Below are 15,355 nucleotides of genomic sequence, written 5' to 3'. Positions count from 1 at the left end.
TATATATATATATATATATATATATATATATATATATATATATATTTTTTTTTTTTTTTGACAATGTCTCCACCGTTAGCTTACATGTAACGATTGTAGCACAAAGTTATTTTAAAAATCTTTATTGTTTTGAATATACACATCTAAAAGTGGGTTTCTACAGTGAAGTCAGTTTGAGTTAAGATGAATTCTGATTCCGATTTGTGTTTCATAAATTACCATCCAAAGAAAACTACAGAGCTTAATACATATTAAGAACTCTTGTTCGTTAAGATATAAAGATACGTAAAATATTAAAATATTGTATTTGTATACGCTAATTTGTTTATAACATCATTTCATGTTAGCTATAAAAAGTTGTTCAAATATTTCAAAAAATTGTCTGGAGTTACTCATTCGTCCTAGCGAAAATGTCATCGAGCGCAAAGAAGTAAAAACTATTTATTTTTCAACAAAGAACACTCGTAGTCACGCGACTAATCCCTGCGCGCGAAAACTGACAAAATACACGGATCGTATCGTCGTTGAGCATTCCGTTGGGAGTAGAAACGGGAGAAACGTTATCGTTCGCAACGCATACGTATAAGACGCGCGCATATCAGACGATCCTTTTACTTTTTCAGAGTATACCTCTTGTACGTACACATTTTCCATTTCATTTCCTTGCGTCTGTACATTTTTAATATACACACTCTCTAGTCAACAAAACGTCCGTTCTTGTTTTTCAGCGAACATCGATTCCTCGTACACGCGGACGAATTTCAGTTCGTCTTCTACCTTGTTCCTTTGCTTGCTCTGTCTCGTCTTGGCTGGCAGTCTTTTTGTTAACTCTCGGATTATCAATACTGTTCGTAATACGATTAACGAAACGCGTACCCTCCTGGCCGCGGCAGCGTATCCCGAGAAAGCGTATAATCTTTAGTACGATTCGTTACGACTCGATTCGGTCGACTCTCTTTCGCGAGCCTGAGAGAGAAAGGGAACTAACGAAACACTAGCTGTGACGCGAAAGAGACAACAACGTTGTGTTTAAACAAAAGAAAAGAAAATAATGCTTCCGCGTGGATGTTGAAAAATCACTGCACCGTCGTCGAGTACACGCTGCGCCTATGCGCATGGTTCTCCTCGTCAACTAAAGCTTTAAGATTTCGGCTTGGACTGTCGATGTCGGTTAAGTGGAGTATTTCTCGACGATGGTTCAACGACAATTAGTCACTTGATGGCCAAGCGATCATTCTTTTAATTTCTCTTAGAAATCACCGATGGTGCGATGGACTAGACGATTCCCTTCGTTGCCAGCTGACGAAGGTTCGGGGAACCTGTTCGTCATTCGTTCATTGCAAACCGTGTAGGAAAGCTAGTCGAACATTGTTGTCAGCGAGTCGTTTCAACCAAAGTCTCATCGATCCGATGAATCCTTTTTCAATAGTTCGATTTTCTTCTCTCTCGTGTTAGTTCTCTGTCTTTCATATACATATATATTAACTATCTATTCTAGGACCTAAGTCGCGGCGACGACTACTTTGCACCACGCGGAGGGTACACGAACGATACTAAAAAAAAAGAGAGAAAAAAGAAAAGAAAAAAATGAAGAGAAACGAAAAACGAAATATACAAGGTCTTTTTCTATTAAATATTACAGTGTGTCTTTTTTCTTCGCGCTAAAGCTATACGATAGACTCGTCGTCCGTGTTATTGTCTACAGTTCTATGTCAGGTTCCTTCCTTTCATCTTCGTTGGATCGCTACTCCGTTCGGATCCGAACGGTTTTAAACATTCGCGAAGGATCGCGAGGTTTCCTTCGGTTCCTCGATCTGTCGAGATCGTCCGTTGATCGGTTAATAAATATCTCTCGTAAGTACGAAGTCATCGAGCTGATCGAACGGTTCCGTTCGACGCATCGACCGACATCGTTCGCTTCGACCTGAACGTGACACCACACAAGCTATCGATTCCTTCTCGACGAGAACGGCTGAAGATTAATGACTAGGCCGCGGTCGGGGTGCTCCTAATCATTCAGCTCGTCCGTGTAACGTAGCGTCATGAATCGGGCATGGACAATCGCGAGCGATACTGCAGGGAATGTCTACAGGGAGCGTGTATGAAAATTGTCTTTTTTCCTCAGTCCTTGATTAGGTTTCGCCAGCAGGATCCGAATTCACCGGCTGGATCCAGCCCCCCCGTTGCTTCCTCGTACTCTCTCGCCAGCTACGATTTACGAAGCGAGAGGACGCGCGGCGCGGATTCGTCAGGGAATGTCTACGGGGACCGGACAAGTGTCTTTCTTGAGCCTCCTCTAACAAGTGGTCGTTTTGCGTTTCACTTGGCGTCGTTATGTGTCCATGTGTCGATACTTGTGAGCCGACATCTGCGCCAGGCCCAGCACAGCGTACTGACACTGTAGACAGTGATAGTGAGTCTGTTTGCCAGAGTGCTGACACTGAACACCTCCGCAGGGCTGACTGGGCGTGAACTTTTGGAAGCCCGCCGCTGCGATGCTGTCCAACTTGGCGTGCTGTCGACGGTGAGCCACTACCTTGTTGGTGTCCGTGCAAACGAAGTCGCATTTCAGACAGTGGAAGTGCGAGGCTTTGTTCTGCATCGAGCCCAGTGACGAAGTATAGGCGCATTGAACCCTGCCGCACGGAACATTGGCCCTGTACTGCTGGAAGTCGCCACCCATCAGGGTGTCCAGTCGCTCGTGTCTCGCGGTGTGCTGCACGAAACGCGTTTTGTCGCAGAACGAGTACCCGCAGTCCTGACGCATACAGTGGAAATGCGTCTGATGCTCTCTGTATCCGCAATGGGTGTATCTGCAGTCTTCGTTGAATCTGAACCTGAAACCGTAGAGGAAGCGAATTACGACAATGCCATAGAACCCTACGAACGTGAAACGTAACGAAGAATAGAATAGAATACAAACCTGACGTATCCTTCGGGTACAGGTTCGTCCTTGAGCATTCGCATCGAATGATGAAGCCTTTGCTTCTTCGCCTCGGGAGAATTGCTGTCGGGGGGAGACAGAGACCTCTTGTTCAAATTCAAGTTTGCCGCTAAGGAAGCCAAGGGATTCTCATCCCTGGTAGGAGGTAGAAAATTCGCTGGGGGTAGACCAGGCGCGAACATCAAACCTGGTCCACCAGTATACATGCCACCGTGCTGAAGGAAAGGCGGTAGAGCTTGATTCATTAAAGCGATCTGCTGATTCATGGCAGCCATCACGGCTGGGCTAGGAAAATGAAAGCCGTGACTGAGGTCGAGCTCAAATTTGGTTGGAACCGGAGACTGTTGCACGTTCGGCGGTAAGCTCGGCTGCGACAACTGTCCGTTCTCGTTGCTGTCCATCACAGAGTTGTTCCCTTCGTCCTTCAAAACTTCACTGGGCTCCCTCTTCACGTTCGGGGCGTTCTGTATGCCAACATCGGAGCCACACCATGTACGTTCCATTTTCACTTCTTTTACCTGGGTTTGCTGGCTCATCTGGCCCAGAGTTTGTTGCATCTGACGTTGCATCTGATTTTGGAAGTTCTGAATGTTCTGAGCCATCTGAGCGTTCTGCGCCATGAAGTCGTGCTTCTGCGACAGCTGTGCCAAGTAATCGTGCTGCAGTTGACTGGGGACCTGATTGGCCAAGTCGTGTTGCTGCTGACTGAGGATGACACCCGTCGAGTGTTTCGGGATGTGAGCCACCAATCGATCCAGTTCGGAGAACGCTTGATTGCACGGGTTGCAGTGATAGTGGTTTTTGCGCTTCAGTTTGCAGAAGGGCCTGCCGCAGCTCTGCTCAGGCCCGTAAAGAGTATGCGGCGAGGCTGAGCTGGTGGATGGGAGAACCGGCGATTCTGTAAATCGAAATGATCGGTCTAAGTTCGAGCGTGAAATCCCGAACGACAAACGTGAATCGTGACGACATTACTGATACAATACTAAGAGAACACGTTTCAAGCCAACAAAATTTGTCGTCGAAAGAGACACGAACCTTGATGCACGGAAGTTCGCATGGATAGCACGACGCCCGGAAGTGCAGGTTCACTCGGCGGTCCACTGACCGGATAATAGGTGCCTGCCGCCCTCACCACTAGCAACAATCAACCAAACAACCAACACTTCAAATATACCTCCCACTATAATTACAACCACCTTGTACAATAGATACATCGGACAGAAAGAACAAAATAATTGTACAAACGTAAAAAAAAAAAAAAAAAAAAAAAAAAAATTTGAGTAAAACGGGAGTAGTGGAGATGTAGGTTAATCCTTTCGATAAGCGGTACGGTTGAATGAATCGATCAAAATATCGAAAGGGTCGAGGAGCGCTGATATGAGGTGTTCAAATATACATTGAAGTGCGTGTACGTGCAAAAAAAAAAACATGCATTGATCGGGTGACTCTTTCTCGTGACATTTCAAGTAACTACCAAACAAAACTCATCTATAAAACAATACTATACATGTGCATTGGTTCGTGTCCTTAGCCAAACAGCACTTACCGGTCGTTTTGTTGGCGTCCGGACTCGGAATCTCGGATTCCTTGTCGTCTATCATCGATCTGTTCTCCCCATCCCCTCCGGTCAAACTTTCGTCCGGCTTCTCTATGAGCTCGGCAGGATTTTTCACCTGGATCCTCGGTTTGGAATCTTGAACCGTTGCTTGCGCCGGTGTCTGGCACTCGTGGGACGACGATTCGTGGCCGCCGGTTTCGTTGTGACCGCTGTGCTGTCTCTCGTGCAAAGCCATGGTCGAGTATCTGACGAACGAGTAGCCGCAGTTCGGTCTGGTACAGTGGAAATGCCGATTGACGCGATTACTGTGACAACCGGGCAACCGGCAATCCACTATCTTGTCGAAGAAGGCAAAGCCTGGCGGTATGTCGACGTTATCGTGAAAGTCTTTGCTGTGCATCAGCAACTGGTCGGGTTTGTCCGTGGAGAAGTGACACCTCGGTTGCAGACAATGATGATGTCTGGTGGACCTGAGAACGCAAGCCAGATCGGGGCATCCGTCGGGATTATAGGTCGAGAACCCCTCGGGTTCGCCGAGGCTGTTCGAAGGCGAGATGCTTCCTTCGCGTTCCTCGGTCAAAGGATTCGGCGTCAAGCTAGGCGTTTGAGGTTTTGGTAGTTTGAAACTGGTGAAAATAGCCTGTGGGGAGTCGTGAGTGTGCGTGGCATGATCACCGCCGGACCAGATTTCGATTACCCGATTCTTAGGAGGTCTGCCCCTCTTCCGCCTGAACATCGCGTCGATGTTCGTCAGGTGGGTCAATGTTACGTCCGAGGACAGAGCATGAGAGGAGCAAGAGAGGTTCAGTTGCCTGCTGTACTCGTGGATCTTGTAGTGCTGAAGGCGACGGAAGGGCTTGTCCGTGGAAAGAATGACTTCGCGACAGTTCTCCCAGTTGCAGTGGTAATGCTTCTCCTTGTCCGCGTACGGGCAATTATCGTCGCAGCCTCCTTCCTCGAAGAAGGCGTCCGTGATGCGTTCTTGAGTCTCGTGCTCTCTTAAATGTTCCCTAACTTCGCGTGGGTCCCTTAACGCGGCTCCGCAACGATCCAAGCCGCAATGATGATGCTCCCTGCCCAGATGACACGGACAATCAGCGGTGGCAGGTACCAGGTACGCAAGTTCCGTAGGGGTAAGTTGACTTTGCTGTTGCGGTTGGTGTGGCTGTTCAACGGTCACCGTGGAACTTCCGCTGGCCGTGACGGTGGTCGTTGGCGCGGTGAGGTCCATCGCGAGGTCGCTTCCGCTTTGGAAAGAGTCGTCGAGAGAATAGTAGGATGGCGAACCCCTGTCTTCGTTTGAACTTTCACCGTTTAAGCTCAAGGAAAGACTTTGAGTGCTGAGATCGTCGGGCGGCCAGGAACCGGATGGTCGAATCCCACCGACTGTGCTGATCTGCTTGTATTTTCTGTAAGCCAGCTCGGACTCGTGGCGTTCGTGTTTCCGCTTATGGGAGAATAGTTGACCGGAAGAGTGGAGGACGTAGCTGCAGTGAGGTCGTATGCAGTGGATATGGTTGCAAACACGGGAGAAACGACACTGCTCGAAGGGACACGCCTCTGATTTCATGAACTTCTTGAATCCGTCTCTGGACAGCTGTTCGTCTTTGATGTGGTAGGATTTGTGTTTGTCTGTGAAAAGGAAAGAGTAATTGAAGCTTATCGTAAAAGATACGATTAAAAATGTGTCTTTCTTTTTTTTGTTGCACTACTATAACACCGTAACAACATAAGTAATTTTAATAATATTAACACGTCATCTACGAATCTAAACTACAAATGGTTATGCATTTATAGCAAGTCTTTCCAATTTTTAGTCATAAGGGTAGAGCGTTGCAAACGTAAACATTTATTTACCCATGTCAGCCTTGTTCTTGAAGGTGAATCGACAACCTGGTCGCCGACAATGGAAGTGCGTGGTCCGTTGACCAGCGAAAGGACAGTGTTCGGTAGCACAGCTCTCGGTGGCTCGAAATCTCTGGAAACCTTCCTGTATGATCGCGGAATCTTTACGGTGATAGTTCGCGTGCATCTGCACGTCTGACGTTGATATGTAAACCTTGTCGCAATTCTCGTGTATACAGTGGTAGTGAGTCTGTTTCCTATTGTGAGGACAGGCACGACCCGGATGCCTTTCCGAGCAGTCGTCCGTTGGCGAGTACCTCATGAAACCGTGCTGCAAAGATTCGTCCCTCTTTTTGTGCCACTTGAAATGCCTGATCATCTCTTCCTTTTTCACAAACACCCTACCACTGCAGTCCAGGCAGTGAAAATGCTCTCTGCAGCCAAGTTCCTTACAGTACGAGCTACCACATTCTTGTCCCGACGAGTACCTCCTCACATATCGAGAGTAATCGATTATCGGCTGGGACACAGAGCTTTTCGAGCTGCCGATTAGTGTGTCTGCAACTGGAGACATGCTTTGTCTCAATAATGCTGAAATCAGAAACCAGAACGAGAAGGTTAGAATTAGTTCCCAGAACTGGCCGGCTGACGATTAATTCGACATGAATCAAATAATTCGATAAACTGTATATAAGGCATTAGCGATTCAAAGTTTATTTATTTACAATCGAGAGGTACCACTGGGTTTTACGCGGCAACTCAATTGGCAACCGAGAAGCAAGAATCTTCATTTGTGTTAGATTATGCGAACCACGAAGATTTAATATCAATATCTGGTGTCTAAAAATATCAATATGAGGTGTCTAAGATCTGTATACATATACTCTTTTAGGAAGTGTTAAATAGTAAAGCTTGATACAGTGGTAAGATTTTTTATTTGAAATTCTAATATTTTCAGCGTTAATTTAGATCGTGGTAAAAAGTTGTGTCTAACGTAAGATCATCAAGTCTCGTAGCAATTTAAAAATAGATATATACAGTGAAATTAGTTCAAGTATATGTGATTCTGACTTTACACTGTTATAAGAAGCAAATATTAAAAACTTTCATTTTCTAAAATGTAAATAAAATCATTTACCATCAACCATGAAAAATTTATTACATATTTTCCAAATGACTGCAAAGGGTTAATCTCGGGAGAAGAAACTATATTCCTGCACCAAGATTGTTGTTTGTTTGCTGCTTATTAAACAAACACAACAAAAATGAAACGATATATTTTAGACAGATGTTTGTCTATAAATCAAAAGTGATACCGAAATAATAATATCATATAATATTTTTCAACTGTATATTATGCTGAATATTAAATATTATCATAAGGTTAGAACTGGAAATAATCTTTGATTTCAGCGGCACGTGATAATTTCCTATTTTGCGTCTCTCCAACTGAATTCAGTCGGTAGTATTATCGTTCGCTGCTAAATACGGCTGTCGGTAAGGAAGATCTCCGCAGTTAAGGTAGTTGAACTGGCAGAAGCTTGCCTCGTTGAACGGCTTTATCTGCAGTGGCGTTGATGCAGTTCAACGACACATTAGAACAATTTCCGATGCACATATCAAGAGTTATGAGCGTCCGTTCGACGACCCGCGAGCTCTTGGACACCCGAAAAACTGGTTATCCGCGTTGCACAGAGAAATAAGGAGAGCGTTGGAGCAAAAAGGAGAATTCCAGAGAAAACAATGACTGTAGCGAAAAAAAAAGGAATCGTGAATTCGATACACCACGCAATACTCGCGGGAATATAACGAAATGTTGCTGAAAGAGGATAGCCATTGATTTTTAAACAAATTCCGATACGTAAAGTATCGTTCAGGTACAGATATTCTTTAAAGAATATAAAGTACTATCGGATGGTTTTTGTAAATTTGCAGATCTTTCGAAGTAGTTTTGTAAAATTTCATTGTGATTTTCATTATCAATTTGCGAGGACAATTAGTATTCTAAATTTTAATTTCAACGCTCATTTATTAATGTTTCGTGTAAATACGCTGTAATTTTTGCGAGTATAGTTGGCGTCTTTAATTGGCTCTAGCTATGGAACACCGCGTTCCCTTCTTCGGAACATTAATAAGCGTGTGCTCCTCATCCTTCCCGAGAATTTCGCGAGTAGCCGCGAAATATGTAAGCGGGAGGAGAATATATGGTATAGCGTGCCCCCCGCACCCCCGTTCGCCGGAAACCACGTTCCACGTTCGGCGTACCCTTGTCGAGGGCCCGGTTGATTCGAAGAAATTCCTACTTGCCGACTCTGCGCGTATGAATGCGTTCAGAAACGAGTTTAAAAATTGTCGAATATTTCTCTTAGGGGTCCCCTTCTCGGCCACGCCTGGTGGGGATAGGTACAGGCGAAGTTTTATGCGCACGTGTGTACGCGAAAGAGAAGAAGGGTTCGCGTCGTGGCGGAGGAACCGAAGAAAAAGGAACGCCGAGAAAAGAGACGAAACGGTAAAGGTTGCGAGGGAGAGGCACGGGCATTATGCTTCGGCATTATGTTCTCCAAATTACGCGAATCTATGCTCGACCGTTTGCACGACCTTCTACTATCGGGAGGTCCTGGAATTTCGTACCCCCTCCGAGACCTTGCGCCGAGACTCTGAGTCTACGTGCTCATGCCAGAAAGTCCTCGAGTTGCGGGATTCGTGGGTGGGTGGGTGCATCGCCCTTTTATGTAGTTTATTTCGCGAAGAAGAATATCTAGATCTGTTTACCTTTAAGTAACTTTCAATATTGAATAATAAATGTATTTTAGGGAAATAGGAAGATGAAAACTGGAAAGCATTTGTAAGCCCTGCGACTAAACAAAGCCTAATAGACATTGTTTACATCGCCTTTATTCGTAGTACCATATGCTAGTTCTCGAACTGAACACTTTTGGTGGCTCGGCACCAGCGGATACAGCTTATAAAATTTGATTTGCCACATCCGGTCGAAATTTTTGAGAAAGTATATTCTTTAGGGTTTTCTATATTCTGTTCTCAAGGTAATTGACTATCCCCACGTGTAGCTCGTCATACCAACAGATTAGACGTGAAATACGATGTTCAAGTGTCTATTACGACTACACCGACAGGCATATTTACCAATTAAGAAACAAAATCCTAAACTCCCTTTGGAAAAGTTGTTTAATTAAAGGAATATCGATTGCCAAATATACAACCCAATTTCCTTCCTTGTCATTTGTCGAGCCACCAAAAGTGTTCAGTTCGAGAACTAGAACCACCGACTTGCACAACCTTTCCCCCGATTTCTTTCATTGGCTCGCGATCAAAGGCGTCGAAATTCTTCCGTAACAGGGGGGACAGGCACGTGCTCGAGTTACGAAATTTACAGTTCGGCCTGGATGTTTAAATTAATTATCCGACTCCGCTGAACCAAACCGGGAACGCTCCGCGTATATTGTTGCGTAACATTCGGTTATGACTATTAATCTATCCTCCCGGTGCAGTAATTATGTAACGCAGCTGCGTGTTTTGTGCCGCTCGTTAAGAGCCACCTTCTGACTAGCAAGCCGCGTCGAGGAAATTGTTATCCGCACGAATTTACAACCAGCTTCTCGGCGCTGTTTGTCGGTGTTGAACGCTCTCGGGACATAGACGAAGCGAGGGAGGACGACACGCGGGGGGGTCAAGGCCCGATCGGGTTGTATTAATTAAGAATAAGCTCATTCGGCATCTCGAGGCACGGTGTCCATGATTCTTCTTTCGTATCCGGGAATGTCAGACATTTTGTTGACGCCTAATTATGCGGCTCGCGACGCAGGAAGCGTGCCAAGACGGCGACCGCGCGACTGTCGAACGACACCTGGCCTTGGAACTCGTTAAAAGATACAATGATGCATATTCTGCGCGAATCGTGCGCTTCTTCGCGATTTCGACGTTACAAGTAGCTTTCCAGACTAACGGAAATTCGTATCTATAGTTTAAACGATTTTATAGCCGATCGAGGGGGCCCCGGAGATTGACTCTTCGAGGCGTGCGATTTAAAAGAAAATAAAACCCGAGCCGCACAGAAAAACAGTGTCAACAACATATTAAACTACTTGTATCACACGGGAATGTGGAAAATTCATTCTTACGAATCTATATGAATTACTTTGCACAATATGATAAGACTTGAAATGGTCAATGCATACAAGATCCAATGAGATTTATTACACTGATAAAATATATATTTTTGTCTTCTTTTGCAATAAACAAATTATGGGATTAATTGTTTGAACGGTTAATCTGTTCAAACTAATTTTCTACTAATAAACTATCAATTAATTTGAAACTGTTGGCAGATGAGCGTCATCGATACATCCTCTTTGTAAACAAACATTATTATGTATTACTTATTATTACTAGGTCATGAATTGATCCTAAGAGCGTCAAAAATGTTAATTATCTATATTGTACAATTTTGGGACCCCTGTCTAGGTCAGCTGGCCTGGCTGGCCCACCCTCCGATAGGGCTTGCTTCCAATCGATTCGAACACAACAGTTTCTGAGAATTAAAGATAGTTGGCATTGAGATGGCCTTTCAATTGTGAAAACGAACTACAATTTATATGAGAGAATTTCTCGGAGATTCTAAACTAGAAAGACACTTGAAGAATGAGTAAATGATGAGTTTCTATGAATATAACGTATAATTCAATATACCTATAAACTATATTTTGATTTTCTTTTTTGTATAATTTAATGCGCATATGCAATCATCAATTAAGAGATTTAAAGAATAAACATTCAAGTGTAAAGAGAAATCGATCCATAAAGGACTCTGAACCACATACCGGCTCGTCTAATCGTACGTTCCAAATAGGGAAGTCGAAAATGTGATCGAGATCCCGAGGATTTGTGTCTCCTCTGGGGATAACGAATTAATCCTAACAGTGAGACACCAACCGTCATACGGTAAGTAACAGAGACGTACGAATACCAAGAACGATTACACGTATTCATTCTAGATCACCATTAATTATAACGAGAACGAGTTGGTTACCATTTCCCCTGATAGGTCTGCTATCGCAGTTATCGGAAACATAAAATTTAATTAACTGATTTACATATTGTACGCATTATTTAACAGCGAATGAAATATTTATGTTCTCAAGTGTACCAACTATTAACACTGGACTCATTACGCAACAATTTACGCATCGTCGAATGAGGTAACAAATGATAAATAAACTATCTGCGCTTCGTCGCTTATTCACCTCAAACTTTATAACGGACTACTTTACTCTAAACCTTTTATTCTCAGATATATTCTAAACGTAGCGTTCCTGTAAAGTTATTGTGGACACTATAGATTTCTATTAAGTGGGTACAAAGTAGCCCTACCATATGGTAGTCCATATGACAAAGAAAGGCTTTGCATCGCAAGGATTAACAAACAATCGTACTACCGTGCTACCGTTTGGGTCTTTACGAACTAACAAGATACACTTTTGTTGATCAACAAAAAGTACGATTGAACAAGTCGGTTCCTTTTCTGTCTGCTCGAGCGTTCCAAGGGAGAAGACGTGCCACCCACGCAGTCCGTCGAAAACGCTGGCAGCAAATGAAGAATACGAGAAACGTGACGCGGCTTAAGGGACAAATCTTAAAAAATATGAGAAACTCACAGGACGCCACACGCACCAGCGCCCTCCTTCCCCCCCCTTCTTTTCCTACCCTTACGAGGATCGAGCGGCTTTCAGGTCGAACCCTTTTATTCGTAGTTCTTGAAACTCGCGCGACAGAGAAGGGGAAAGGTCGATCCGGCTGCGAATGGAAACGGGCCCGAGCTTGGGGAGTTTGAAATTTTCAAAAAGCCCGATCCTGAAAAGCAGGCCCCGTATTTCAGCGCGGCTGTCCCGTTCTCCTTCTTTTTTAAATCGTTTAATCCGCGTGGCCTCGACTGAATAACCCTTTATACGCGTCCCACGATCTGACCCGTGTGCACCGAAATCCTCCAGCGCTCACGACCTCCGTTTACAGCGGTGCCGGCCATTTTCGGGACTGCTCGATCGAATGAAAAATTAAATAATTGTCGTTGCCACGTTCTGATGAATTGCCGATACAGAAAAGCACGTTCGTCGCCGTCGATTACCGACGAATTGTCAGATCTTCTATTCAAGAAAAATTCAAAGAATGACTCACATCGCACGAATGAAACGGATGGATCTCATGGTCAGTTCGTTTTCCAAATATACACCGGTTAAATTTTTATTTTTTAAATCCCTTGAAAACATTTATTTATCGAACACGCAATAATTCTACGAAGTCTGAGAAGATTAGCACTTTCTGCGAAGGTAAACAACTCGGGAACAAGATTAAATAGTGCACATGTAGGTGTGCAATTTTTAATCGCTTTTGTTCGTTCGATCTATCGCTGACGGACTCCACACGTCGAGATACACCCCGTGTTGTGAGTCACCCAATTAACGGAACAACCGGTAGTCCTCTTCGCTTGGTAGCCAGAAATCTATACCGCGGACAATAAAAATTATTCGACGCACCGAATAAGATCGGGAAGGGCCGATTCACGAATAATTAACAGTTAGAGTCGTTCAACAGGACGAAAGGGGGGTGGGGGGTGGGGGCAAAGGTTAACGTAGCCCACAAAATCGCGTGTTTGGATAATGCGTCAAGTGCCTGCTGCGTCGCAGTCCGTTCTCCTTGCAATCGCGAAGGGTCCATTGAACCTTTTCCTTCCATTTTTTCCCTCTCCCTCGAGAGGGCCTAAATACCGACAAAAAAGAGTCCCAACGGGCAGCCACCCCTCTTCTCCTTGGCTCTTTACCCCTTTTTCGACGGCCCTCGTCACAACATTGTTTCCGGAAAAACGGCTCTGGTAAAGGAGTAACCGACCAGATGCGATTTAATGAGCCAGAATAGGAACGTCGCGTCGACTCCACGGAAGCTGCGGGGAAGGGAGGGATGGAACCCGATTGGCGGGAACACCGAGACGCGCTGGGTTTTAATATTTTTCACGAAGCTGTGGGGGAACGGTTGAATCCGTCCAACAGAAGCGGAGCCCATCGTGTTCTCAGGTTCCAGCGATCCCTACAATTCGACCCACCGTTGTAACCTTTAAATTCACCTAATTTTTTCAACGATTCGGTTGGATGCAGCTATTTATTTTATAGTCATTCGGTTACGTGCGAAAATCATCGTCCCGTTAAATTACAAAATATTATTCCCCTCGTAGGTAAACACTGAAGATGTTCAAAGATAGTAGAATAGTTGCTGTACAAATAATTTAAGAGAATGCTTTAACGAGAATTAGACCAATTCACGACGATTTAGCATTGGAAGAATAATTAGAAAGATGTTTGTCCGATTCAAATTATATTGGAAATTATGGAAATCAAGTGAAGGCGTTAACGTATTTGTAAATAATAGAGGCCATGATAGTCTGTAGAATTTAGCAGTACCAAGGATTCCTAGGAGTGTGTATCTTCATTAGTCAGACACTTGGATAGCATAACTATCGTGTTTCTTGACGAGTGATTACAAGAGTTCTATAGGTTCTAAACGATCCCATAGTTCCGCTACAAAATTGAATATGGCAGTCGAAACATTTAATATTATTAAATGTTGTTAACTTCATTGAAAGTAGTAAGTGTCCACATATTTATGCGCGAGGGTGTATATTATTCTTGACGCGCGTATAAATGAGTGCGCAAAATATGAAACTGTTATTGTCGGTAGCGTTTGATTAAAAATTCAAAAAGGTTGTCGTCCTTTATTATACTGGAGCGGAGACGCCGGTTAAGGATTCGCGTAAATTGGTCTAGCGGCCGTATACGGCGCAATCATCAATCCAGTCGCAACCATGAAAATCGTGGCGCCAAGAGGGTCACCCAAAGCGAGCAGCTGAAACGGGAAAGCCGCGGTTGAAGGTGGAACACGCGGAACAGAGGCGGAGTGATCCACGAGAGGAGATAGAGTGAGAGACCGGACACTAAACTATTCTGAGATCCTCCGCGAGAGTATCGCGGACTTATTGTCCCTCAGCGAGCACGACGGCGTTATTTCTGTCAAAATTACGTTATGGTCGCCATTCTACTGTCCCGTTTCTCTCGGTGCTATCCGTTTAGCACCTTCTTCCACGTAGCCCGGTTTCTTCTTCCCAATCCGCCACGTCGCGTCGCGGTCGCGGCTGGCGGACTCGTCGACCAGAATAAACGCCGGTTACACCGTCATTATAATTAACGCGTTTCCTTCTTTAGGGAAGAAGTCGGAGAGATTCCAGAAACTCGCCAGCCGGCTCTCGCGAACTCGAAACGCTCTCCTTTCGACCGAGGGAATTTACGGTCCTCCCTGGCCGCTGCCGATAGAATTATTCGCGCCTTTGTCCACTCGTTCTTCCTAATTATTGCTAGCCCGTCCTCTCGCGAGATTTATGAATCGTATTAATAGATCGGACCGTTCTGATATCCATGGATTCGCCAACGTACAACCGTGGAAATACGGAAATGTTTCGTCGCGTATTTTATTTTCTGTCGAATCGTCTCACTGATAAGCAATGCCTTCTAGAAGAGAACAATGTTATCCATGTGATTGGTATGGAATTTAGCAGTCTTGTAGCGCGACCAAAAGTTAGATATACGAATTCTTTTGACGGCTGTCACTTGAGTTCGAAGGGTGAAACTACCCTCAAAAGTAATACTAATTGAAAACTTGAATAACTGCGCTTAAAAAAAATCCGCATTCCTTGTTTTTGGCCGTTACGTAAGTTTGCAATTTCATCTATTGTAAAATAAGTCATTGTGAGTACGCCTGATTATGCGCGCAGACGCCACGGGACAACTGTGGTAAATCATTGCGAACGCATTCAGACTGGGCACGTAACTGCTATAGACAAAAGGTAAACCTAACATAGATCTAATCCGAACCTGTTTAGATTCGAAGTTCTCACTTTAGTTGTCAGTATAATATATATGCCACCCAGTTTGAAAGGAACATTATAAAGC

At 44.5% G+C, this 15,355-nt stretch overlaps 1 protein-coding gene across 2 annotated transcripts in view; it reads right to left on the bottom strand.

The window, feature by feature from the left end:
- Positions 1–42: 42 nt before the first annotated feature.
- LOC128874324 (uncharacterized) overlaps positions 43–15,355 on the bottom strand; it is a 125,436-nt gene continuing 110,123 nt past the window's right edge. For both annotated transcript variants that reach the window (XM_054118960.1, XM_054118961.1), the window contains 5 exons: positions 6,360–6,938; positions 4,491–6,134; positions 3,980–4,078; positions 2,924–3,842; positions 43–2,837 (listed from right to left, as the gene is read on the bottom strand). In XM_054118960.1, the coding sequence (XP_053974935.1) occupies positions 2,333–2,837; positions 2,924–3,842; positions 3,980–4,078; positions 4,491–6,134; positions 6,360–6,938 (3,746 nt within the window). In that variant the 3' untranslated portion in view covers positions 43–2,332. The remainder of the gene's footprint in view (positions 2,838–2,923; positions 3,843–3,979; positions 4,079–4,490; positions 6,135–6,359; positions 6,939–15,355) is intronic.

Source organism: Hylaeus volcanicus, chromosome 3 (assembly GCF_026283585.1).
Source record: "Hylaeus volcanicus isolate JK05 chromosome 3, UHH_iyHylVolc1.0_haploid, whole genome shotgun sequence".
Classification (NCBI taxonomy): Eukaryota; Metazoa; Arthropoda; class Insecta; order Hymenoptera; family Colletidae; genus Hylaeus; species Hylaeus volcanicus.
The sequence above is the reverse complement of the archived record's forward strand: the minus strand, read 5'-3'. Positions and strand labels throughout refer to the sequence as shown.